This window comes from Amblyomma mixtum, chromosome 10, assembly GCF_055824585.1.
Source record: "Amblyomma mixtum isolate Tamu chromosome 10, ASM5582458v1, whole genome shotgun sequence".
Lineage (NCBI taxonomy): Eukaryota > Metazoa > Arthropoda > Arachnida > Ixodida > Ixodidae > Amblyomma > Amblyomma mixtum.
Window position 1 is genome coordinate 69,090,939 of NC_143021.1, and position 26,497 is coordinate 69,117,435.

The 26,497-nt window shown below is 48.4% G+C and overlaps 1 protein-coding gene and 1 pseudogene across 16 annotated transcripts in view; both read right to left on the reverse strand.

The window, feature by feature from the left end:
* The window catches only part of LOC149326047 (uncharacterized), a 264,379-nt gene that overhangs the window by 80,074 nt on the left and 157,808 nt on the right, over positions 1-26,497 (reverse strand). For 15 of the 16 annotated variants that reach the window (XR_016286187.1, XR_016286186.1, XR_016286188.1 and 12 more), the window contains 7 exons: positions 21,316-21,433; positions 11,519-11,633; positions 9,159-9,264; positions 8,015-8,068; positions 4,057-4,263; positions 2,486-2,600; positions 93-200 (listed from right to left, as the gene is read on the reverse strand). Coding sequence is in view for 13 of the 16 variants with exons in the window: in XM_089562999.1 (XP_089419125.1) it covers positions 93-200; positions 2,486-2,600; positions 4,057-4,263; positions 8,015-8,068; positions 9,159-9,264; positions 11,519-11,633; positions 21,316-21,433 (823 nt within the window). In the remaining 3 variants the exon portion in view is untranslated. The remainder of the gene's footprint in view (positions 1-92; positions 201-2,485; positions 2,601-4,056; positions 4,264-8,014; positions 8,069-9,158; positions 9,265-11,518; positions 11,634-21,315; positions 21,434-26,497) is intronic. The other variant, XM_089562997.1, reaches the window with a different exon arrangement.
* On the reverse strand, positions 12,466-21,292 carry LOC149326049 (uncharacterized; annotated as a pseudogene).

Consider the following 26,497-nt stretch of genomic DNA (forward strand, 5'->3'; position numbering starts at 1 on the left):
TGCTCAGAAGTAGTTTGCAAGAAAAAGAGGCCAGAAAAGCAACCGCATTTAAGATGGCCTTAACCATGCATGAAACACAACAAGAAACGCACACTGCTCGGCTGACGCTGCGGGTGTACTGCTGCCAGGGGGCTCCAGGTACGAGTAGCTGCTGTCGGGCTGCTCCAGAACACTGCCCTGCACCGAGAATCCAGTGCTGCCTGCACAAGACACAAGAACAGTGTTCTCCCACTGTGCCACAACCCACATGCAGAAAAGCATGCATGTTTTTCACTAACAACTTATTCACTCAGATTTTCAACGCAAAGGGCGCCAATTTCACCAGCATTTCTTAGATACTTTCGGCTAGTGTGCTTGCATGCCAGTTTGAAGCAGCTTTTTCGACTTGTCAAGCAAGAACAGTGGCATTTTCTGGTTTTTGGCTTTACGGTTTATGGGGGTTTAACGTCCCAAAGCAACTCTGGCTCTGAGGGACGCCGTGGTGAGGGGCTCCGGGAATTTTGACCACCTGGGGTTCTTTAGCGTGCACTAACATCGCAGAGTACGCGGGCCTCTAGAATTTTGCCTCCATCAAAATTCGACCACAGTGGCCGGGATCGAACACGCATCTTTCGGGCCAGCAGCCGAGCGCCATAACCACCGTGGTGGCGAACACAGCATTTTCTGAAAAATTTTTATTGAAGAGCATTCCCTATATACTGTGCTCATTATCACTGTTCACATTCAGGTAAAATTTTCGACTGCCTTGAAGGTATTATCATCGTGACTTCTGTATAATGACATTATATCTGGACATGTAGCACCAACACCGAAAATAGTCACATTAACAAACTTAAGGCCTGAAGCATTTACTACCATTTCTTGTGCACATGTGGCATGGGTACAAAGTATAGGTATAAGAGCATGCAGAATACTCCCAACATTGCAGATATTTTGTCGGAATTGTCAGAAGCTTGCCAGATATGATCAACAATAACTATGATATGCTTTATGGATATTTATGCATACATATGAGGAAAGCCAACAGCCACAGAAACCAAGGAGCACAGGGGATTACTTTTTTTTTTTTAAATTTTTTTTTGTGGTGTTGATCAAGTAAGAATATTACTGAATATGTTGTCGCTTAAAGCCAATTGATTAGGAAAGCAGAAGAAAAAACAACCACATGCCGCCGGTGGGATCCGAACCCACGACCTCCAAATTACGCGTCCGGTGCTCTACCTCTGAGCTACGCGCTGGAAGCATCGGCAGTGTCGAAGAACTGAAAAAGCGCATCTCAGAAGAGTTCACCACAATCACTGACGAGATGCGTGCTGCCGTCCTTGAGGAATACGCCCAGAGGCTGCAGCGGTGTATCGACACTGCCGGCGGTCACTTCGAGGACTGAAACAACTGAGCACTTTATAGCACGAACTTCGGCCTGCTAATAGCTCAACAAAGCGTCTTTTTTTCTCGTTTCACACCTTATACCGCCACTGACTTATCATTGTTTTCCTGTTCAAACGCCGGCATATTCCCCTTCCGACTACAGAGCATGCATGCCGAGAAAAGGCAATGTTCTCGTTCTGCTACAGTGCTCGAGAAGACTAACGCATGCTGTTTACTTTTATTGTGTAAATTGTCATAGATAATCCTGGAAACGGTCTATGGTTTACATTGCCGGCATTGTAAAGCACTATAACAGCGATACCTGAGATGCCATGGCCCGAACGACGCATTCAAAGCGGCGCTTTCCTTCAGCGATGCCAGATGGCGCCACCAGTACCTTTCGGCAGAAATTCGATGATGGCGGCTCGATCTCAACACGGGTGCTTCTGGTTTCGCATCTCGCGTGACCAAACCTGGTAAGTACCACTTTTATACTTACTATGCCTTAAAATGGACAACAATAAGGAAGCTTTGTGCGCGTTTTCACCACAAACGAGCCAACGGTTGTGGCGGGAGAATTTTTCAAACCTTTGCCGATAAAGTTGCAGAACACGGTATAAAGGGCTGCAACTTCAAGCCTGGCGAAAAAGCACATTTTTGGGCCCAGGGGCTGGCCTGAGTCCGTGCAGTGCACTAGTACGCATTTCTGTGCACATGATGTTTTTTATTATGGTGCTGAGTGTGTACAGTTTTGTTTATTTTAGTTGCAAAGACCTTACACTACTCTGAAAAAAATAAGGGCAACAACATTTGCCCATTTATCTTTTTCTGAAATATTTTTCTGAACAGACATTTGATATTTCATTTGATATTTGAAGCCATTTTTTCCTTTACACTTGTATTCAATTGGTATTTGAAAATTTCAATATTCGCACACACACCTAACCACAAGGCAAACAACAGAAAAGGGCTCTGCCCTTCTTCCGAGATGAATCCCCTCCAGCTCAAACGTGCACTGCTTTTTCATGGTCAAAAAGAAAGGTGCAGTGACTTGTGTTTGTAATGCAAAGACACAATGCAATTTCTGCTGCAGCACTGGCCCAGCTCAAGTACTCACTGGTGAAGCCAGCTGGCAGGTAGCTCTCCCCTTCCGCCAGGGACTGCTGCTCCCCAGCACAGCCGCCGCCACCCTGCAGGGGCCACACCTTGGTCACACAGCCAAGCTGCCCTTTCTTTGAAAAAAAATTTGGGTGTGAATTTCGGAGGGGTGACCCGTACGCACACACACAAAAAAAAATAAAACTGTATTCTCTTACTTATACCGCCCAAAATAAAGGGTGCGACCCATACACGGGTGCAGCCCTTACATGAGATTATATGGTATGCGTCATAAAAGTGTGCACACAGGGAAAACATGAGATTTAGCCATGTGGCAAGACCAGTAGAAGACGTTCTAGGACAAGTTGGTGCATAGCTTGAGTAGGTGAAGGGCACAAAAGACAGCGCACAGACAAAGAATAACACACTTCAGTCTAGTGTTATTCTTTGTGTGCTGTCTTTTGTGCGCTTCACCTACTCAAGCTATGGCAAGAACAAGAAGTTGGTATGAAAGATCCGTGTCAGACGAGCTCTGATGAGCATTTCTGCATCACTGCGGTAACAACCATAATGGGTTTTTATGGTGCAAGGGCTGGTCGTCATGGGTCAGTCTCACAATTACTGAAATTCCCTAAAAGTGCAGTAGAACTGATGTAAGGCCTCAGAGCAAATAACTCTGACAGAATAACTAAAAAATAAACAACTGCTGTCCACAGTCCGCCTCCCGCAGCTAATGTTGGAAGCTCAGCCACCTCCTCAACCCAGAGAGCGGCAGCTGAAAATCTAAAAAAGAGGGCTGGAGAGTGCCTTTCTATCTGTAACGATTCAAATGTGGATAACCGAGAAGTGCTACTACACAGCACCTGTGTATTCTCTGAAAGATGTGCGTGCATCACATGTACGCCCTACCCTAAGTCTGTAGAAGGCTATGCCGTATTTCATTTTTCTGTGGCAGACCTCCCTGCACAGTAAACCTCGTTGATGCATCGTTTTTTAAATGCATAAAAACTTATTATCCAGGAAAACATATGATGCAAACTGCAGAAGCAACGCCGTGCATTCGATTGCGATCACTGAGTTGGTTTGAAGATCATACTGTCAGCTCAGCGTAAATTATTACAGAACACAGCTTTGGGGGTTTGCTTGCAGCTAGCTGCTTGCGGTGAAGTTTGCACAAAGTAGCCCAACTCGTTGTGGATAGGCAGACAGATGAAAGCATTTGCAAAAATGTTTGGCATAAGCTCTAGCTGATCTGGAATATGAGCGGTTCACCTGGGATGCTTTTAGGTAAGCATGCAGACAAGATTGCAAAACAAGCGAACAAGAACTGCTTGATTGACGACACAAGCAAACAATCCACGTTTGCAGCTTTGAATGCATCTGTGGATTTCAAGGATATAAAACAAAGATGCAAGAATGAACGATGGCTCAGAGAGCAGCTACGGAACTCGTCTGAGGTAGGTTTAACGTACGATATCTTCCTCCGGGAACATTAAAAGTACTCAGAATGCGCACTCAGTCAAACTCAACATGGCCGCTAGCATGGCGCTTCACTTTCTGGGCAGCTGTCGTCTGCTGCCTCCCCCCTACCTGGGGTGGTGTGCCCTGCAGCAGCTGGGCGAAGGCGGCCAGCCAGGGGGGCTCGCCCAGCTCCTCCAGCTCCCCCGGCCCCTGGCTGAAGTGGGGGTCGTGGTACCTGAGGCGGCTGGCCAGCTCATACGTCTGGGCCGCCAGGGGGGCCGACAGCCCACACTGGCGACCCATGGCCTCCGCCAGCACCTCGCAGTAGTGGAGCGCCTGCATTCATTGGGGCACAAGTACTATGCATCCCACCAAAAGGCCTGCACACACTCAAGGCCTCACAGGCTAGCTGTCCCACATGGTGAAAGAAAAAAAAAACTGGTAATGGCGCAAGAAACGGGGACACGGAAGGCACACACAAGACAGGACTGGCGCCAACTTGCAACTGGGGGTTTATTGCACCAAGCCTGCCTCTTTGTACCACTTCAGAAGAGACGAGGCTTGGGCATGTTGGTATGACATACTTAAGGGAAATAAATAGCGCACAAGAGAAGACGGGACAAGCAAGGAGACACAGACAAGCGCTAACTTTCAACAGTTCTTTCATCATGTTCTTTGTTGCCTATCTGGACATGTGTATATATGCTCCCGATTTTGCAATAAACCGTCTGTTGAAAGTTAGCGCTTGTCTGTGTCTCCTCGCTTGTCCCGTCTTCTCTTGTGCGCTATTTATTTCCCTTAAGTATCTTTGTACCACAACCAAGCCGTATCAACAAATGCATCATTGTTGTACTACATATCAATCGGCAATTCATGCAAACACTGGCAACACAGTATCGCTGATCACTACAGAATCTACCCTAAACAGTGCTGGGGATGCCACCTTCTTTTCTCGCCAGCAGAAACAATAACAACATCAACCAAGGCAAAAAAACAAGGCACTGGGGCACGACAAGCCTGCACTAACAAATTATGAAACGCATGGTGAAAGCAAAAAAAGAGAGCAAAAATCGAACGACCGTGCAATAAAACCGCATGAAAAATGAAAAAATAGATGATCAACAATAACACGGAAAAAACATGACCAACAATAACAATAAGGGGGGATGAAGTCTGAAGATACAGCACCTGGCATCAGGTGATAAAAACTGAAGATCATTCCTGAACAACAGTCGTCTTAGCATCAAAGAATCTAAAAAATGCAAAACACCAAAAGAAAGGACGAAATAAGAGCACAAAACCAAGGGAAACCTGCAATCTACAAAAAACCTTCTAGAAAAGTCTTCTCGGCGCTGCTAAGAATAATGGAAGGCCTGCTAACGCATTTGTTTCCAGCTTTCTCGATGAAATATGCTTCAGCAATCTCTCACAGTTCTATCTTTTCCCCTCTTCAAAATCTCGAATTCGGGACGGCAATTAGAACAGCTTTTGCAGTGGTCAACTAGGAAGCTCCTTTCGTTGTTGCGCAGGTTTCAGCAATGTTCACTTGCGTGCTCATTAAAACAACGACCTGTCTGCCCGATGTAAACGAGGCCACAGCTAAGTAGTAACTCTCTTCAGACTTCATCCCCCCCCCTTATTGTTGGTCATCTATTTTTCATTTTTCACGCAGTTTTGTCTTGTCCACACAATAATTACAGCTTGCTATGTGAGGTAAGTTCACAATACCGGCCGCACTCAAGTTATATTACCAGATTATAGTTAACAGCCTCTTGTGACAGCCGCACCCCAACCTCCACGACCGAACCCAGCTGTTGATGCAAATGCGGTTGTGTCGCGAGTGCCCAGAGTTGCCCAAATGACATTAAGACTCGGCTAAATTTGGCTGTGTATACTTGCAATGGGCGTAAATTACCGTTTAGGCGCAGATCAAACTGGCACAGCACGGCACAGCACTTGCACTCCTGGGACCAAGTGTTTCGCTGGAATTTCTTTGTTTTCTTTGCGGATTGTAACTCTACGTCACATTCTGAGGAGACAGTCCTTCAAGTATCTCTTCCTCTGTTGGGTGCAGAAATTCAATGTCTGAGATAACACCGCATACTGTGTTCAATGATCTGTGTGGTGCGACAGAGACCGGAATATCAAACAAAGGTTTCAATGTTTGCAGGCTTTGATATCTGAGTTGTGTCCAGCAGTTCGAGGAGGAGGTCACCACTGGCCAATTTTGTGACTTTGCACTGAGGGCCCAAGGAATCTGTGAGAACTCGTGAAACAAGGAATGGGGATATTTGTCTAGCTGACTTTTTTTGTTTCTTTACTGTGAACAATACGGTTGTTTGGAAACTTGTCATGTTTTTATTGAAAAGTTGAGAGGTGACATCGACAGCAACTTAAAAAATAAGTCCTGCCCATGTCAGCTGACACCACAGCTATAACAAAATATGAAGTGAAAAAAAAAAACGAGAAGGGGGGAGGAGACAGGACAGTAGTGAGATAGGAGATAGGAAAGCGAAAGATAGAGGGGAGGACAGGAAAAGGCGACTGCCAATTTCCCTCCCCCGGTCGGGTCAGGCCGGAGGTGCCGTCTACGGGAAGCTGGGGCCACAGTGGTGTGTCGCCTCCGCCGAGGGGCCTTAAAGGTCCATTAAACGCTCGGCATCGGCTCAACCACCAGGATCCCCTTTTCCCCGGAGCTAAGCGCGGGTGGTGGTGGCGCACCCTCGTCCCCCTGTGGATGCTCAGGAACCCGCCACTCATCAGCATCTGCATGAAGCAGATGCCCCATTGCATTGCTCCTAAGGCTTTCTTCGTTACTGGCGGGGTGTCCCATTGCTGTGCTCGACTGCCTCCCTCAGTAACTTGGTGATTACATTCGCTGCTGCATAGATTTGTGTAGAATTCTTTGGCTACTTTAACTGTCTAATCCATACAGCTAATGATATTTCCCTCTTAGACTCTATTGCACACATCTGGTTTTTACCTACGCCCAGTTTTCACTGCTTTTAGGCTACCCCCATTCTCTAGAGCATGCTTGCAAACTTGCAAGGAGCCCTTGATATGAAATCGATGAAGACAACTTGTTGAAGTCAGTTATTCGACACAAGTGTCCAAGCGTGAAGTGCTGCTGCAGTATGTGATGTTTGGCTGTCTGTTTCTTTTCCCTTGGGAAACGGAAGAGAACCACTATTTGTGGGGTAAAATAAGGTTCTTTGCCAGCAGAAGTGTGAATCCACTCCAACAGCAGCCTGAAAGCTGCCTGTGGCACAGAACCGCAGTGCACAGTCTGCTTCTCCAGTCGAAACCAGCAGGTCTGCCCTCCACTGCCATCAGACTGACCAGGCAAGCACAAAAAACAAGCATTTTGCACCTGCATAATCAGGTGTGCAACATCATCACTTCTGCCACATTCACGATGCAATCTGCAGCCACCCATGAGGCAAAAAAAGCAGTCTGGCCAACAGGAGCGGGGCTAATTAATCTGTCTTTGACAAAAGTGTGATCGGATCGTCCCGGACCTTGGCAGTGCGCCAAAATGCTGCACTCCGATAACACCATGGCGAACTTGGCACAGTGCTTTGTGCCCTGGACAAGCGCTGGGTACGGAGTTTGTGCTCAGAAAGCTTCCGCACACAAGGTCACCTTTACAACCCAGTGTTGTAGTGAACGCTGCATGTCTCCATAACCAACGATTCCATGTTGGCTCAAGTCTGGAGATACTTGCGAGGCATATCGGTATCCAGGACTGCGACAGGCTAGGTAGGTGATATCGATAATATCAATGCACCAGAAGTACCAAACTGCCATTTTGTGATACTGATGACAATAGGGTGTTGCTGGCATAGTTTCATTTCCAGACTCGATTCTAATGCGCACGCCATTTTTAGGCCACATTTTATATAAAGAAGATGCACATTAGAAATGATTACATCAGGGATCCGTTTTGTGGCCAACCACACTTGACACAACCACATTTGACACCTTCCTCAGTCCCTCAGTCACAAGCATGAGTGCATAGCCCAGTTACTGGGGCAGCTCTTTTCCTTGGTCAAGTCCCCTCAATGCATGACTCATCTGTGACACTCACCTCTTGTGCAAAGCCATACTCTGCGAGCCGCATCGCATGGAGAAACTTGTAGGCCTGCAATGGAAATGTTCACACAGGTTCACAAAAGAGCACAAAAAAAAAAAAAAAAGTCAATTCATTTTCATCCGCACATCTGTGGAACTAGTGCTTATCAACTACAGGCCCACAAGAAAATTTATTTTTTTACACAGTCCCTGTGTTCTGTATGCAGCCAGCTGTGCATCCAGATACCCGTTCCCCAAATATTCCGTCTTCTGCCACTGTAAGAAACTTAAGCTAATGATTTGGCTTGACTGGTGGAATCAGCACAGAGGTCAGGTGATGATGCCAATGCAAACGCACACAGAAACGTTTACTGCTTGAGAGGGAAGACCGGCATCCACTGCTTCCAAAAAAAGAGTTGTAGCGCCGAAACAGACAACACACAAAAAGCTAGACGGGACAGGCACTACAACCCTTTTTTAGAAATATGCACCAACTAGCCCCCCAACAAGTATTACTCAGTTTCCATCTACTCCTACTGTAATCTCAAAGAGTTGTTTTAGCACACCAAAAGACGACACATGAAGACACGAAAGACAGGACAGAGCACTTGTCTCCATGTGTTGTCTTTTGTGCGCTCTCTGAGAATGCAATCGACCAACTAGCCCCACAATGCATTCTGTCTTGGCTGGCCCACTCAGATTTGTTTTCATCAAAAGAAACTGAACCCACGAGGCACAATGGAGGGCACAGGAGTGAAAGCTGCTGAGGAATCATACTGGCGCAGTGCATGCATGACAACACACACTGGGCTGCTCCCCGCATACGGCAGCCGATATACAAAGAGCAACTGTGTACTGAGAAATCCATAGCAGAGCAGTAAATACATGTCAAGTAATGGCTCAAAACACCTTTCTTTTGTGCCCCAATTTTCACGATTAGGCACTTGATTCAAATGACATCTTCGGCCAGAATTCAGCCCAAGCTGGCATTTCACCTCTGCAGAGTCTGGATCACAACAAACACAAATTCTGCTATGAAATGAATGGGTCTGACTGCCTGGCATTCTAACATGGATAAGTGTGACCAAGTCACATGTGAACCCCACGAACCTTTGTCTCCACCCATAACTGCCGTGCGAGATTTGTACGAGACCACTTGCCTGCAGGTGTGGCAGCATGTAGCCCGCATTGGCCAGGGACTGGGAGTACTCGTAGATCTCGGTGCACTGGATGGCCTCGTTGGATGCAAACTCTTCAAACGGCAGCCTGCACGACAGGGCCACCACTCGTGCCATTCAAGGTGTGTACTGCAGCCCTGCCTTTTCCGATTTCAACTATTTGCTTTGAAATTATTAGAAAAAAATTACCACTTGCTTCAATCCACAAAACCATTATAACCGCAGGCCTAGACAAAATGAATATACAGTGAAAGCTCCTTCATTCGAACCTCGATAATTCGAATTTCCGGATAATTCGAACTACTCTGCTTGGTCCGGCCAAGCTCCATACAGATCTGTGCATAAAAAAGCCCGCTAATTTGAAAGCGAGTCGGTTCCGCTACGGATAATTCCAATTACGCACTGCCGTGTCTGGGCGGCTTGGCACACAGCACGTGGCCAAAAAAAAAAAAAAAATCACCTCCGCATAGTTAGAGGCTGCGCACATCCTAAACGGGGACAGAAGATGGAACCAGATAATAAACCCATGGAAGAGTGAGTAAAGCCTAAATGGCGCCATCACCGCCGCAGCGGCCAGGGGTTGGCGGCCGTGGTGGCGGCCAAATTCTAAGCCAAAAATTGGGGTGGATGGGTTCATTACGCGAGTGGGTTGTTATGTGAGCGAATACGGTGCATACATATACCGAAATGTTAATGGTTCTTGTCAGTTCTTTCGCGGCCATTCGATAATTCGAACATCGGAAAATTCCAACTTTTTTCCCAGTCCTGTGAAGTTGGAATTAACGAGGTTTTACTGTACACACAAAAGACTCCACCAGGTTTGTGCACACATTCCAACGTTTCGAATATCGAAGCGAATACAGTCGACGACCGATTTTTCGGACTCTCTAGGGGCCGCGAAAACGACCGAAAAATCGGGCAGTCCGGAAAATCAAATTTCACAGAAAAAATCACGAACTTATTACCACTATGCCGGAGAAAGCGGCCAATTGTATTGCACACATTCTAAAGCTCCTCATGACTATATTTCGACGCGCGATATACCATATAAACGCGTATAAGGGCCGCACTTTTTTTTTTCCAGATTTGAGGGCCAATTTTCGGGGTGCGGCCCATACACGCGAAAAATTTTAAGTAAAAACACACCAACCAGGGAATGAGCGACATTTATTCTACGTTCAATCGTCACTCGCAAAGTATTTAGACTCCTGAGCTGGTGCTGCGCTCTGGTGCACGCTCATGCCAAAAGAAGCCGCGCAGCATGTCCGCTGTCAACGCGTAGCCGTTGTTCCGAAATTCCATCACATAGAGCAGCAGCTCTTCTTCCAGTTCAGGAAACTCGCACGGCTTGAGTCGGCAAAGCGCGCTTTTTGCAGCTTGTGTTTCTCTTTTGGTTGCACCATCATCGGACGCACTTCTCGGCCACGTCGAATTTCCCGCCCGCCGCACGCTTACCGACCGCGTTCGAGAGCTAACTCCCAGCCGTGTAGCTTAAGGTGCTTGCCCATCACGTTAAAACTGTGAAGCTCGGCGGCAGCACGCGAAAGCCACTATCACGGCGAACGCGCTAACACGCATGCTGACACGCCACGAAAGGCTGGAGCTGGCGATACTGATGCCGATGTGAACAGCGGAAAATCGCGACAGAGAAAAATGCTGATGATAATGATCACGGCGCCATCCATAGACGGCACTTGGAAGCTCCGGTGCTCCCTTTAAGCTTGAGTTTCGTTTTGTTTGATCAAGTTTTCGATATCTCCTGCAGTCTGAATTAATGAGGTTCCACTGTATACATTATATGGCGGCTTGGGTACTGGCGGCGAGTGCAAACGAGGTCCGAAAAATCGAGTGGTCAGTTGCGGTGCGTCCGAAATTTCAAGCGCTTTTACACATTGGCTCTATGGGCCATGTTGCAGTGCCGCGAAAAAGTCCGAATAATCAAGCATGTCCGAAAAATCAGGCGTCCGAATTTTCGGTCGTTGACTGTAATGTGGTATTCGATTCAGACTTGGAAGCGAATAGCAGTACTTGAAGACCTCTAATATTTTTCCTGTTGAGGAAAATAAGCTGCTGGAAGAAGCAGTCTGTGTGATCGCACCGCCCTACGAGTGGTGCATGCGGAGTGGCGGCCAAGGATGGGACAACTGCACTGCGCCCACTGCCCGAAAGACAAACAATGCAGGGATGGGAGATAATTTTGGCCCAGAGATACCTCCGAGTGGCCACAGCTTCCTCCGAATGCATGATCAGAGAAGGCTCAGTGAGTACGAATAGCGTCTGAAATTTCTCAAAAATCTGTCAGCAGCCTGAGGTTATCACACCCCAGTGAAAGCCATACGCACGTCTGGTGGCTGGAGCCCAGGAGCACCAGCTTGCTTGACTTGCAGCTGTAGGAGCCAAACTCCACCTGGGCCATCAGGTAGCAGAAGTGCGCGGCCGACAGGCAGCCCCGGCTGGCTGCAAGGGAACAACTTTGCATTACTCAGCTTTAAAGAAGGCCTCAGCGGCTATTCTTGGCTGGGCAAGGATGTAGAGCATCCCAACCAATCAAATAAAAATGTCAGCCTTTTTCTCAGGAATGAGAAGGTGGCTGAGGCATATCAGGCCAAGCACTGCGTCATGACTTACATTTTTCGACGAAAACCTGCATCTGTTAAAGGTGCACTGAAGAGGAATCTGAACTTGTCGTTTTGCCGCGGGAACTCGATCTACACGTTCCTAGCATTCTTAGAAACTGCGACTTATTGCCCTGTATGGCCGATTTCCCAAATTAAATCGAATTAACGGCCGGCTCCCGCCCTTTTTTTTTAATTCTGCCTCGTACGGTGGGCGGAGTCGACCAACGCGTGGAGTGCCTTTCACCCAGTCCCGTGGCGGCTTGCCGCTCTGCCATCGGCGGAGTAATACGTAGTAGTCCGTAGCAGCAAATAGTCCGCACGTATTTTTATTTCTGCGGGCTTTTTTTGCGGCTATATTATCTGCGAATGAAACTATTGATTCATGGAAACCTAAAAAACAAAATAAAGCGAAAGCAAAGCCTCCACGGAGCTGGCTGAAAGGAACTTCACGCGTTGGTCGACTCCGCCCATCGTACGAGGCAGAATTAAAAAAAAAAGGGCGGGAGCCGGACGTTAATTCGATTTAATTAGGGAAATCGGCCATACAGGGCAATAAGTTGCGGTTTCTAAGAATGCTAGGAACGTGTAGATCGAGTTCCCGCGGCAAAAAGACAAGTTCAGAATCCTCTTCAGTGCACCTTTAAAAATCTAAAAACACAAGACGTGCCCACAATTGCACTATCACCTAAGAGCATGAATGCATTGATTAGAATACGGAGAAAAGCACTTTTTCCTTAGCTTTGCAAGTTTCAAGGTTGAAAATAAAATGTGATTTACTATAAGTTCATCTCCACATGTACAAACTGGTTTCTCTTGTTTTGTCAGCAGAAAGTTGTAAGGTGTCTGTGGCCTATACAGAGACGGCGTATAATGACTTCCTTGAAACATTCCTGGTGCACACACGACTTCCATTCACCTAAAACTGGTTTTACCAAGTGGACAAGTGAAGTTTTGCCCTGCCGCGGTGGCTCAGGGGTTAAAGCGCTCGGCTGCTGGCCCGAAAAACACGGGTTCGATCCCGGCCGCGGGAGCCAAATTTCTTTTGAGGCGAAATCCTAGAGGCCCGTGTATGTGTGATGTTAGTGCACGTTGAAGAACCCCAGGTGGTCGAAATTTCCGCAGCCCTTCACTACGGCGTCCCTCATGGCCTCAGTTGCTTCGGGACGTTAAACCCCAATAAACGAAGTGGAGTTTCTTATTTATTTTGTTGTTCCGAGCAGACTGCCATTTCTTCCTTGCTTTACAATGTACTATGTTCATGCCATCTTTAAAGGGCCTATTTACAATTTTCATTTGCTTGCTACAAGCTTGAGCAGCACACAAATCTGCTCTCTCATTGCCTTCTTTGCCGACACGACTTGGTACCCAGCACAGTTTTATGTTTTGTCCTTGAGCTTGTGGGGATTCGTGCTGTCTCGAGGGCAGCCTGTGCTGCTTCTTTTCGACTGCTGCGAAACCCTGTCCGCTAGTGGAGGTTCTGGACGCTGCCCCGCTGGGCCCTCCGGTCTCGCGGGGATCCCGGCTGCACTCCACGGGGGGTCGTGCTACGTGGTCCGCTGATTGGGCTGTGACGTAGGGGCGAAGTGGTGCTGTTCGGCAGCCTGTTGCGCAAGCGTGGGGAAGTTGGTGGCGGGCGTGCGACGAGGGCGGAACACGAGCCAACGCAAGTGGCACGGTACGTGAGCGACCGATACTCGCTGCCCCCGGGGCCTTTGCCGACGGGCATTCACGTGCCTTGTTGCACAGGTCCCGAACAATGCAAGCCGAGAGCCTTGCGCCCTCGCCCTTGCGGAACCTGCGAGCGCCCGGTGAAACCCGCCAAGTAACTGCTGCCACTGACCCGAGTCAGCCGCTGCTCTCATTAGAGCTTTCCTGCCGCATCGGTCTGCGCGCGCATCTGCTGCGGCCCACTGTCGGGTGGCGGTGGACGCCAGGTGCGCACGGGTTGAAGGAGTGCCGCATGCAGTGCTTGTGTATGTGTGCATCGTAGTTGTCCGCACAATAAATACGTGTGCTGCAAACGTGCTACTGCTCTTGGATTGAGAGCGCAGCAAGACCAGAGCGGACCCCTTTCAGCTCGGTGCTTGAACCACGCAGTGCGTCTCTCTCTTCGCACGCCCCGGGACATGTAAGGAAGCCCACTCTTGGGCTATGTTCTGACCCCGTGCGCGGAGGGATTGAAGGAAGTACCCGCAAGCTATGGTGGTGGTTATGTTGTATGTGTTGCCGCCAAGAAGCAGAGTGATTGCATTTCTAGAGTTAAGGGCTGTAAGTACTGTCTGTGTAAATAACACTGCTCTTGGAACATTGGACGACTGTCTGTCGGGTTCGAGGAACGCTCTATGTCCGGACTTGAAAAGTGCTAGGTCTAGCGTGAATTTTGATCGCTAGGATCTGCGGCACACTTTCTTGAGTGCGAGGTGTATTGCACTGCAGCATGTTTGAACTTTTCTACATGCTCAGCACATTTTTTCTTCCATGGAGTTTGTTCAGCACGTGGTTCGCATCGAGGAAGCGCGAGGCCTAGCGCCGACGGAGTTGCCGAGCCCGAAGCGAGTGAGTACAAAAGCCGTGTGGGTGTTCCAAGTTTTCTGTACATATTTTCTCCACTGTCTCTGTTCAAACTCTGGGAGTCGCAGCTCCGGGAGCCAGGTGGCCTGGGGCCACGGATGCCGCTTCGAGCTCGCCAGTATTGCAGCTCAGCACCGGGCGCTCCGACACCGTCCAATACGGTGGGTGCCGACCGCTCAGAAGCTGCTTCATGCAGTGAGCGGGGTAGGACCACCCCACAAAGCTGATGTCTGCTCGCAGCTGCGCGCACATAACCCGTTTCGGGTCTTTCTTTTGTTGAGAGTAGTCACAATGGTAGCGAGGCCTAAGGCTTTTCAGAGCTGCCTGCACCATGTCGGAAGAGACACGACCACCGGACCGTGGTGTTGAGGGGGGGGGGGGGCACTTTGCTGCCCACCCGTTTTGTAACCTCGCATGAACTGAGCAGTCTCCTTCACCTCAAGAAAGGGATTTGTTCACTCGTACTTTGCGTTGGCACAGCCACCCGACACGTTTTGCTAGCAAGTTGAGCATTGAGCCACGAGGCTCTTGCGGACGCCACTTCCCCTCCCGTGACCTACGTTAAAGGCATGCACAGTGTGTTTCGGAAATCTTGCAGATCCAGTGGAGCCACCCAGGCTTGCTAAACTGTGCACTTCGTCTCACTGCCGCCTGCTGCAAGAGAGCTGCCTGTATCCTGTTTGGCGCATCCATCCGGGGCAGCCATGGCGAGACCAGTCAGAGGTCACCTCCGGCTGCTGTTACCCTGACCACTGCTGCAGGATCCTGGCCTGCAGTTTTCAACCGGCCTTCTCCTCACGGGCCTGCGGACATGTAGTCCACGGGCCATGTGAGTCGTCCCAGCGGAGACCTTCACGCCGCCTTCGGATTAGCGCGGAAGTCTGCGTGGACGCTGCCGGCGTGACCTTCACTGCAAGACCTGCCTGAGAAGCCTGAAGGCTAGGAGACTCCTCCATAGCATGTACTTGCAGGCGCGTGGGTCTATTTAAGGTTGGGGGGATGTGGGGATGCGCTTTAATCACCCCCTGTGGTTCGCTTCCCCGCAATGCACCCTCAACTAGTCCCTGGTGCTTCGCTTCCCCGCAGTGCACCCTCCTTAGTCGTGTTACTGTAACTAAGAAAGGAGGGCGCTGGCGTCGCAGCGCCACGAGCGCCATGGATGGTGTGTTTGCTCCGTGCGCGCAGGGGGGGGGGGGGGGGGGGCCTCTTCTGCTCGGGCCGGGGAAGTGCGCTGACGTTCGGCACGAGGCTCCGCTCTTCGCCGGCTGGCGCAAACCCTCGTGGGGAGGAACATCCCCCGCATCTCATCTTGTCCGGCCTTGGAGTTTTCCTCTGCCCTACCGTGGCCGAACATTCGCTCGTAACCGTGCTGGTGAGTCCGACGTCCTTGATTCCTCAGCGTATTTTGTTGCTAGCTGGCGTTGTTGTTGTGTTAGCAATACATGCCTTGTTTGTGTCAGACACCGTGTCGTTCCTTTCTTCCCTCATAGCAAGGCCCGCTGTGGTTGACGTGCACTCGGTAGCATACGCGACCACGGGGTGGGGTCCGCGCGGTTTTGAACTGTGTCAGCCGCGGTTCAGCGGGCAGAACGTATTTATCGACCCCTATTTAAAAGCCCACAACACATCGTATCCGGCGCGCCGGCATACACAAGTAATCGGAGGATGTTCAGCTTCCGCGTCTTCCGGTATGGCTTTGAACTGACTGCCCTTCGTTGCTCGCACTATACGCGGATGAAAACTTTTTTTCCTGTATTTGCTGTCCGCAAATCCCACCTTGTATTATATGCAGGCCCGTGTTATACAAGGGTTTTTACGGCATATCTTGCTGGGGAATTTGCGTTTTACGGAACTGTGTAAGAGTGAAATCACAGATTTCAGGAAAATTGTACCACGGCGCAGTGGATCTCATCTTCAAACAATGGTTGGCAATGTGCCCAGTGTGCCGATGTTTTGGCACATCTCTTCAAACAGCAAGAGCAGTGGCCAGGTAGCTAGCGGTTTGTTGTTAAAGAGTGTTCGAGATGGGCCCTTTGCAGCGATGGGGTTACAGAGATGCTTCTATAGTGAACGGATTTTTAGAAAGTACGAACATGTGAACATAGCTCTTCTGTATGCAAGTGATGGTTCATTGCTTTCTACATAAAGACTGTTCATGGGTGATGTCCTGTATGCATCAGCGGAAAGACACAAACCTAAATTATGTACTGGATCCAGTCTTGATGAGATTCACTGGTCACTGCACTGACCATGGTCAAACACAAATGACGTTACGGGAGCGCTACGGCTCCCTTGTCTACAATGAGCAACCGGCTGGACGTCCCGGGCTTTTTGTAGCAGTTATTACAGTTTTTAGACATTTAGCGCAGATAGGGAGCAATGTGCTATCATTCTTATTAATTGTGTTAGGCGTAGTCTGGATTAGTAACTGGAGATTTCGGCGGGCTGATACATTCTTTTCTTTTGTCACTTTATATGCTTCATCCCAGTTAATTTCATGGCCAGTCTCTTGCGCATGCTCCGCGGTTGAGTTCGTTGTCCCCTTTCCTTTTCATACGCCGTACTGATGTTCTTTCTCGTGATATCTTTCGTTTCGCCTATGTAAACTGATGAACAGTTGGCGCAGGCAATTTTGTAAACCACGCCGGGAAACTTGGCACGAAGGAGCAGGTCTTTCACGTTTACCCGCTCATTTCTTATCTTGCTTGTTGGGACATGTGCAACATGGACGCCGTGCTTGCGGAACATCTGCGCCGGCACCTCGCTGATCCCTGGCACATATCGGGGATAGGGGCTCGTTTCGGTTTCCGTGCATTAGCACTTTCGTCTTCCCTGGCAGTAGGCTTCTTCGATGGAGCCAATCTTCTTTGCGTGTTCGGAATGAAAGAAAGCTGTAAGTTTGCAAAATTTTCAAGCTTTGAATATTGTGCTTGCTCACAGATCTGGAAGAGTATGTTGCCGCTGGCTAGTTTTGTTACCTTGTAGCCAAGGCTTCTGTCAGAGATTTAGAAACTATGAAAAAGAATATTCTTCCAACTGGCATCTTCGCTCATGAACTTCAGTCCGCACTCTTTTTTGAGGGGGACAGGAGGATGACCAGAATGCATGTCGGCCGTGATGCCACCATGGAGCCCTACGATGGGACTTCAAAGCAAGCCAATATGACGTAACGCAGGGTAGTTGGCCATACAAGGTTAACGTGAGCCACCAGGAAAGAAGGGAGACAGGAAAAGGCGACTGCCGGTCGGGTCAGGCCGGAGGTGCTGTCTACAGGAAGCTGGGGCCAAAGTGGTGTGTAGCCTCCGCCGAGCGGCCTTAAAGGTCCAAACGCATGGCATCAGCTTAACCACCAGGATCCCCTTTTCCCCGGCGATGCCACGCACGGCTCACCATCCCTGCAGATGCTCAGGAGCCCGTGGTGTCGCAACTCATCAACGTCTGCATGAAGCAGATGCCCCTGCGGGGTCATTGGTGCATGTAACAGGCGAAGGCGGGTTAGGGTTAGTTGGGGGTTGACAATGGAGTGCATATTGCAACCACGCAAAACGACGAGGGATGAAGAGAGGAAAGCACAGGACAAGACGCGGAACTTCAACTAAAGTTTACTACAAGGAAAACCACATTTATATAAGATTCATAATCGCACATGATAAACAGCCGACACCATCACATTATACAGGCACATGGGCGCACGTGGCACAAATTAGCATCTAGACAGCTGAATCATTGGCGGGGGGCGGTGAACTGGCAAAACATTGTCGCCATTTTCGCGACTGCACGCCCTTGAGGCAAAGGCTACTGGCCTCCGCTCACCAGTCGGTTGTGCTTGTAGCAGGAGTGCTCCGAGTCCAAAAGAGCTGGTGTCGGCAGAGACTGTTGTGGCATACGATGGGTGGTACTTGGCCAGGCAGCGTTCGGACGTCAGAAGTTCCTTGACTTTTTTGAATGCAGCTTCCTGTTCATGCTGCCAAGTCCAACTAGCATTCTTATAGAGAAGGGTGCGTATCGGTGCAGTTATTTCTGAAATATGAGGCAAGAACCTGGCAAGATGATTTACCATCCCGAGTAAACGTCTGACACCTGCAACGTCTGTGGGAGGTGGCATTGCATACACTGCAAGATGATCTTGCCTGGGTCTGGCTTGATGCCTTGTGCTGAGACAACGACACCTAGGAAGGAGACCTCGGAGACCCCAAAACGACTTGTCTTTGTTCAAGGTGACGCCTGCAGTTGCAAGACGAGTCAACACTTGCTCAAGTCTTGCATCGTGTTCCTGCTTGGTACGTCCAAAAACAAGAATATCGTCAATCATGTTGACAACACCCTCCTGACCTTCAAGGATTCTAGCCATTTGCTTTTGAAAATACTCCGGGGCGGAAGTGATGCCGAAGGGCAGTCGGCAAAAACAATAGCGACCGAAAGGTATGATGAAAGTTGTCAATTCTTGAGAGTCTGCTGACAACTTGACTTGGTGGAAGCCTGCAGTTGCATCGAGCTTCGAAAAAACGGCTGCGTCACCGATGAGCCCAAGAACTTGTTCAACAGTAGGCAAAATGTGTAGGCAAAAGAACCATTTTGTTTAGTCGAGTCAGATCCACACACAAACGATACTTTCCATCCTTTTTTGGTACTACCACCAGTCCGGCGCACCACGGAGTTGGTTTATCAATACGGCGAATAACGCCGTCGCTTTCGAGTTTTTCAAGTTCTTGGCGAACAACTTCACGCAGCGGGATTGGTATCCGTCGAGGTGCACTGAGTGAGAATGGCACAACATCTTGTTTCAAGCGAATGGTGTACTCATCTCTGAGCGTGCCGAGGCCACGGAACAGCTCCGCATGAAGCGTTGGCTCAGGAGTGTTGACAGTACCCAAAAATTTCACAACTTGAAGAGCTTGGATGGCTGGTAGACCCAGTAAAGGTACTGAAAGTGCCTCAATGACGTAAAGACGCTGGGAACTGGTCTTCCCTTGCCAAGATAGCTGTGCCAAATACGAACTCTGTACACGCAGAGGTTGGCCACCGGGCCCTGTCAAAATAGCGTCTACCTTGGCGAGCTCCGCCGGGACTCCGGGGAAGTCACTTGGAACTGCGGAAACCTCGGCACCTCAGTCTACTTTGAACTGAGTTGTGTAGTTGTCGACTGTGATATCCGCATACTTGGCTTTAGCTGGCGTCTCGAGAGCATGCATTTGGATAGCATTGAGTTTGGTCTGCCTCGACTTCCTGGAGCAGCAAACTTCAGCAAAATGACCTTTCTTGCCTCAGCTGTTACAGATAGAGCTCTTTGCCGGGCACTCTGAGCGTGCATGATATGCGCGTCCGCAGAAGAAACAGACCGGAGTGTCACGATAGCGTTCCGACTTCCCGTCCATTGACCGTGTTTTGTCGTCAACTGGCCGTCGCGAAAACTTCTGAGTCGCAGCATCAATATTGACCATGCTTTGCGAGGTGGCCTGTGCGAGTGAATGTTCCTTGTCCACGTCCTCGGACTGACGAGCTTGCGTCCAAGCTTCTTTTAGAGTTAGCTTCGGGGAGCGGCAAAGCTTATCAGAGAGACGCGTGTCGAGCAATCCAACGACAAACCTGTCCCGGACCAAGCGTTCTTCCACCGCCGGTGACGGGTAGTTGCAACGTTTGACTAACTTGAACAGTTCGGAGTAAAAAGCGTCGACACTCTCGCCAGGTTGTTGAACACGCTTGTGAAAGCGAGACGACTCATAGAGCTCATTACAGGGATGCACGAAGTGCTCCGTGAAGCGTTTGACAACTGTGTCGTAGGAGGCTAACTCGGCAGCGTCGAGTGAAAAGGTGTCTTAGCAGCGAGCGAGCTTCCGGGCCCATACAGTACAGAAGCGTACGTACTTGCTTGTCTTGCGGAGCGTTCCGTAGTCCGGAGACAGCGTCATAGTCCTCGAAGCGAGACTTCCATGAAGACCAACTTGCAGGGCTGCAGAAGTCGAACGTGTCTGGCGGCTGCAGAGTGAGGCCTAGCCACTGGGCCTGCTGGGCGCTTTCGGAGAGCATCTTTTTGCCGTTGACGGTCGTTGAGAGCAGCTTTTCAGACTGGTTTTTCATGGTGCTGTCACTTCTGACACCATGTTGCGTGGGCGTTCCCGTGCTGTCGTGCCGGGAGGCCGTGAGAAAGAAGAGAGAGCCAGACGACCACTCCGCTCCAGGACCAAACACAAAGTGATTTATTTTCAAACCCCCTAGCTGCGCTTCAGCTTAGAGGGCGCCACTATTAAGTTCATAGGTGGCGACCCCAACAGTTCCGCGACACAATTGTCCTGAAAAAATTACCGACCCAGCTTAGCAGGGAAATTGTTGAAGCCTACTGCATAAAAAAAGAAAATGACCGTTGCATCAGCTCCACTCCAGTATCCTTATCCAAGAAAGAATTCAACTGTCTAGAAGCTAACTTGTGCCACGTGCCTGTATAATGTGATGGTGTCGTCCGCTGTTTATCACGTGTGACTACGTATCCTGCATAAATGTGGTTTTCCCAAGTAGTAAACCTTAGCTGAAGCTCCGCGTCTTGTCCTGTGCTTTGCTCTCTTCGTCCCTGGTCATTGCAATATGCACTCCAGGATCACTGGTAGACTGACTGGAGGTAGGCTGTTGGCCAAACAAGTTTCGAATGCCCAGGTTTGATCTCGAAGGAGTGTCCCTCTGCTGCCACTGCTTAAATGACACAGCCTCCAAGCCAAATTTCAGTGTTGGTCAGTGCTGGTAGGACCATCCAGTGTGTTCCAAATGCTTTGCATCACTTCTGAGAGCATTTTATTTACTGAATGCGCACAAAGAAAGATGGTAAGAAACAATTACAAAATGAAGAACTAGTACTGCAGAAATTAAGTAATATTTCGATCATCACAACGGTGTTAATTAGAAATACAATAATTCTTGGCACAGGATCTGAGTCTCAGTGTCTACCACGATGCACTTACCGAGCACATCGCCCAGGGTGGTGATGCTCCGCGCATCCACTTCTGGCCGAGAGGACGGGTTGGACAGAATCATGGCCAAGTGTGGCCGCCAGTCGCCCCACTTCTCGTCTGCTATGCACTGCACACACACGGGCACAGGGCACACTCAGAGCACTCTCCCGTGCAGTGGCTCCGTGATGGGTGTGGGTGCTTTTGAACAGTGCACTGCTACCTGCGCACGCTGCTCTCACCACTCATGGAGCTATGCTATTGCTGCTCAACATAAGACCATAATTATCCAGTATTGTGACATTAAGCTTTATAAAATTTGAAAAGTTTCACTTGGCCAAACAAAAACAGCAGAGCTCCACAATTTACTTTTTTCTGAACTCAAGGGTATAAGGTTAGTTAAAATTTCACCACAAAGACATAATAAAAACTTCCATAAGGCTAGCCATGCTAGCAAAAAACATGAAGCTGAGAAAATCGCACTTGAAGTGCCATTCGGAGGTCGTTGTAGAGGCCTAAAAAAAATGCACCGGAATGCGGACGTTCCAAAAACATTTCACAGTACTAGTGAGTAGTGGGGCCCAGCTGTCAAACACCACCAAGATGGCAGCCATCGGGGATGTGGCTGTGGGGAGCAATGGGCGCAAAGTCCTGCTGCATTTTGCACTTAAATAGCCATTTCCAGCCTTCATAGGCACGATATATTTAGTAGCTGGAATCAAATTTTGATGAAATCTTTTAGGCAGGAAGTTAAGAGTGTACTGATCCCAAATATGCCATTTTTTCCATTTCAGATCCCCTTAACTGTGATTGCTGTGTGGAGAACGGCTTCTGAACTGAAGGCTCCTGAAGTACGGGCACCAGTGTTGGGGTGTGAATCAGGAAAGAAAGGGTTACAGCCAACATCCCGCTGAATCTACGGTGGAGAAAGTAAGCACAACGTCCCCAAGGAGACAACCTAAGCGTACCTCCAAGCCAAAGCCTGAGATGGCGGCCTTATCAATACGACTGACAGTGCTGCAACACGGGGCTTTCTTTAAGGCACTCACCACAACCTGTTGTCTATTCTTCGAGACAAACCGCATTATCACCTTCGGAAACTTCTTCAGATTTTACGTTCATTGATGAGGCTGGAAATCCCATTGCTCAAGACGAACGCCCTCAGACTTTCAATAACTTTGTTGCCAATATGTTCACGAAGGAAGACTATTCCAACATTCCACCGGCACCAGGTTATGACTATGACTACATGAGCCCAATAGACGTTACTGTTGACGGCGTTGCGACATTAATTAACAATCTGAAATTAACTACTTCATGTAGTGTTGATGGGATTAATTAAAAAATTTTGGAACATACCGTGGCTCATTCCAGCGTCATACTCACTCATATTTCGGCAATCACTTTCAACAAGAGAGATACCATAAGAGTGGAAAATTGGAAAAGCTATTTTAATTTTCAAATCCGATGACCGAACTGACGTCGCTAACTATCGCCCAATATCGCTGACATGTCTATCTTGCAAACTCATTGCATCTAACACGGCACTACATTTAGAAGGCAACGGTTTCTTCTTTTCAAAACAACACGGGTTCAGAAAAGGTTTGGTTTCGTTTATGGGGTTTAACGTCCCAAAGCGACTCAGGCTATGAGAGACGCCGTAGTGAAGGGCTCCGGGAATTTCGACCACCTGGGGTTCTTTAACGTGCACTGGCATCGCACAGTACACGGGCCTCTAGAATTTCTCCTCCAAAGAAATTCAACCGCCGCGGCCGGGATCGAACCCACGTCTTTCGGGTCAGCAGCCGAGCACCATAACCACTGAGCCACCGCGGCAGCCGGTTCAGAAAAGGGTTACCATGTGAAACACAACTCCTTGAGTTTACTAATGAGCTGCTTCACGGTATGGACGAAAGTCTTCAAATCAAGTGTATATTCCTCGACTATGAATAATAGAAAAACTCTGATCCTTATGCCTCGATTCTTTAACAATTTCTTGGATAAGAAACTTTTTATCATTTTGTAAACAATCCACTTCTATCGATAACCATTCATCCCCTTTAATTGATGTAACATCAGGCGTACCGCAAGGTAGTGTAATAGGCCCGTTACTGTTTCTGATTTACATCAATGACCTACCATTAGGCATTACCTCAACACTCGGAATGTTTGCAGATGATTGCGTTATTTATCGCAAAATCCCCTCTGTTAGTGACCACATCGCCCTTCAAGAAGATCTACACTGCTTTAATAATTGGTGTGCATCATGGCATAGCACTGATAAATGCCAGTTAATGACATTCAGCCGTAAACGGTCCAATTACCTTTTCACTGACCACAGTCCAGTCACTCTTGCGTCGTCATACAAGTACCTTGGCGTCCACTTTTTACCTAACCTCTCAGAGAAAACCCACATAGAAAAAATTACAGCCAAAGCTAGTCGTGCATTAGGCTATTGAAACAGCAACCTCAGAGGTGCACCTTCTTCCACATGGCATATCAGACATTTGTCCGCCCTGTCAACTTGAATACATTGTAGAGAAACCAGCGCTTACGAACACGGACAGAGGACAAGGGAAACAGACTGTCCGTGTTCGTAAGCGCTGGTTCTTCTACAATGGATCACCACCAACTCTTCTTCTGCAACTTGAATACGCATCTTCCATTTGGTCAGCCCACCAACACTGTTTAATTAATTCCCTAGAGTGTGTACAAAATCGTGCCGCTCGCTTCATTGCTCGCAACTACAGTCAAAACTCGTAATAACAAACACGGATACAGCGAATTATCAGATATAATGAAGTAAAAGAAGTCTGATTGGCCATGGTTTATTTCTTGCCATGGTTTATTATAACGAAACGAAAAATTCAAAATTTCACACTGTATCGGTTATAACGAAGCAGTTTTTATATTCACATGGCTCAAAATGCACAAACAAGTAGAAAAAAATTTCAAAACACGCTAAATTCTGACCTTTTGAATCGGCCACACCTAAAATATGTTTGAATCCCCTGCTCCATCTAGGGACAGCGAATGAATCTAGCGTCCACGGCTGCCCAGCATGTGATCGAACCACCGCCCCTGCCACCCTTGCTGCCACAATTTCCGACCTGCTATCTCTGCAGTCCATTCCGTCGACACGTCGAAACGTATTCGCCTGAAACGCCGGTTGACAGTGGGCGCAAGGAAAAGAGACATTGCTTTGGTGTTGCGCCTAGCACCCTACCACCCTTCTTAGGCAGAAGATTGCAAACCTTGCAGGCTTTGTCACCACCATCATGCATGGATGCATGGTTCAAGGACGTCACCTGCCTGTGCCTGGTTCAAATGAGGGTCTTAGGCCACCGTGAACTTTCATGCAAGTTGTCTGGAGAAGAGAAGTGGGCAGAAAGCGTGCAACTGGAAGGCAAAGCGGGCAATTTTGGCAAGACGACCTGGTGTCAACTGGCGTTCGAGGAATTCATCTCTGGCCGGGTGCCGATGAGCGTGAAGAAGGAGGAAGTGGAGGGGGCAGAACCTGCCTGTGGCCAAATCGGGAAAGCGCTGCACTGTGTTCATTTCGCCAAGAAATTTAACCGCCGAAGTGCCGCCAAACGTCATTTCTTAAAATAAATCAGTTTTTGCACCTGGCCAGCATCCCAATTTGTGAGTTCACTTTTGCTTTTCCAGCACGAAATGCAAGGCCAGGTTTCACACACTTATACCACGCATTACATTCAAAAACAGTGCATTTTTTTCAACCCTCTGCTTTCCACCTTGAGGTGCCCTTTACTTGGGTTTATTAACAGATCTTTTCTGCAGAAATTTGAGTGCATACTTCTATAACGAATATTGGATATAACGAATGAATGTCAATGCAAAATGAAACTTCATGATAACGAGGTTTGCATGTATTGCCGACATTCCAGCATAACTAACATTAAGGTGTCGTTATCCCTTCCATCCTTAGAATCTCGCAGAACAATAGCACTTATCTGCCTTTTCCATAAATTAGTTTACAACCATCATTCCTTCACACTACCTCTTACAAAACCGGCCAGCACATCTCACCGATTGCATAATTACCTGTTTTAAAAGCACCTTTCGGGAAGGACCACTGCATTCAACTCATCAGCCCTGCCCCGTGCAATCATTTATTGGAATAGTCTTCCTGACTTCACATCTCAGATTATGTTACTTTCAAAAAATAAGCAGCATTCTGTTCTGAAGTGTGTTTTCTCAATTTAGCTCTATTTTTTGCTTCTTCTACTTGCACCCCACTTATGCAACCCCCTTCACATAATACTCCAGCCGGAGCCCGTGAGGTATCTGAATAAACAAATAAATAAATAATATTGGAGATTATTAACCTCGAAACGCAATTCACCACACATTTCCCTGATCAACCCTGATGACTCGCAACTACCAGGTAACGAATGCGCTCAAGTCATGAAATCTCCAGTATTTACTCACGGGCCCGCTTCCAATGTCTCCTTCCAGCCCAGTTATAATTTTTCTCAAATGCAACCGGTCGCAATCACGCCTGAAGGCATAGCCAAATTAATAGACACCCTTAAGGTTTATAGCAGTCCTGACAATAAATCCCAAAAAGTATTAAAAGGCACCAAACTGATTTCCAGTCATATTTTACAGATCATTTTCACCCAATCTATCGCCACAGCACCAATTCCTAATGACTGGAAAGTCAGCACCGATATCCTTGTCCACAAAGCTAGCAGCCGTTCTGACCCTTCGAATTACTGCTCTATTTCCTTGACGTGCACCTCCTGCGAACTCCTTTCCAATTGCATCGCACCTTCATTTCGAACCAACATGGTTTCCATCAAGGCCTTTCATGTGAAACCCAGCTATTCGAACTCACAACAGATCTCCCCTTCGACTTTTCCGAAGGTTTGATTGTGTTTCCCACCATGGCCAAATTTTCGAGCCTCTGTCCTGACCCACTCATTGTATCTTGGACCATTCACAACACATTGATTCTGCAGCAACTCGCATATTTTTGGCCCCCTTCTTCCTTTAGCATTTACCAACGGCCATCCCTGCATTGCATTTTGTTTCTTGTGAAACACAGACAAGAAAGAAGACGGACACACTGCGCTGACCACCAGACGCCTAATACAGGGAAAGAGGAAAGAAACCGTGGCCCGAAGATGGCAGGCATTATTCTAATATTCACCCACAGGGGTGGGAAAAC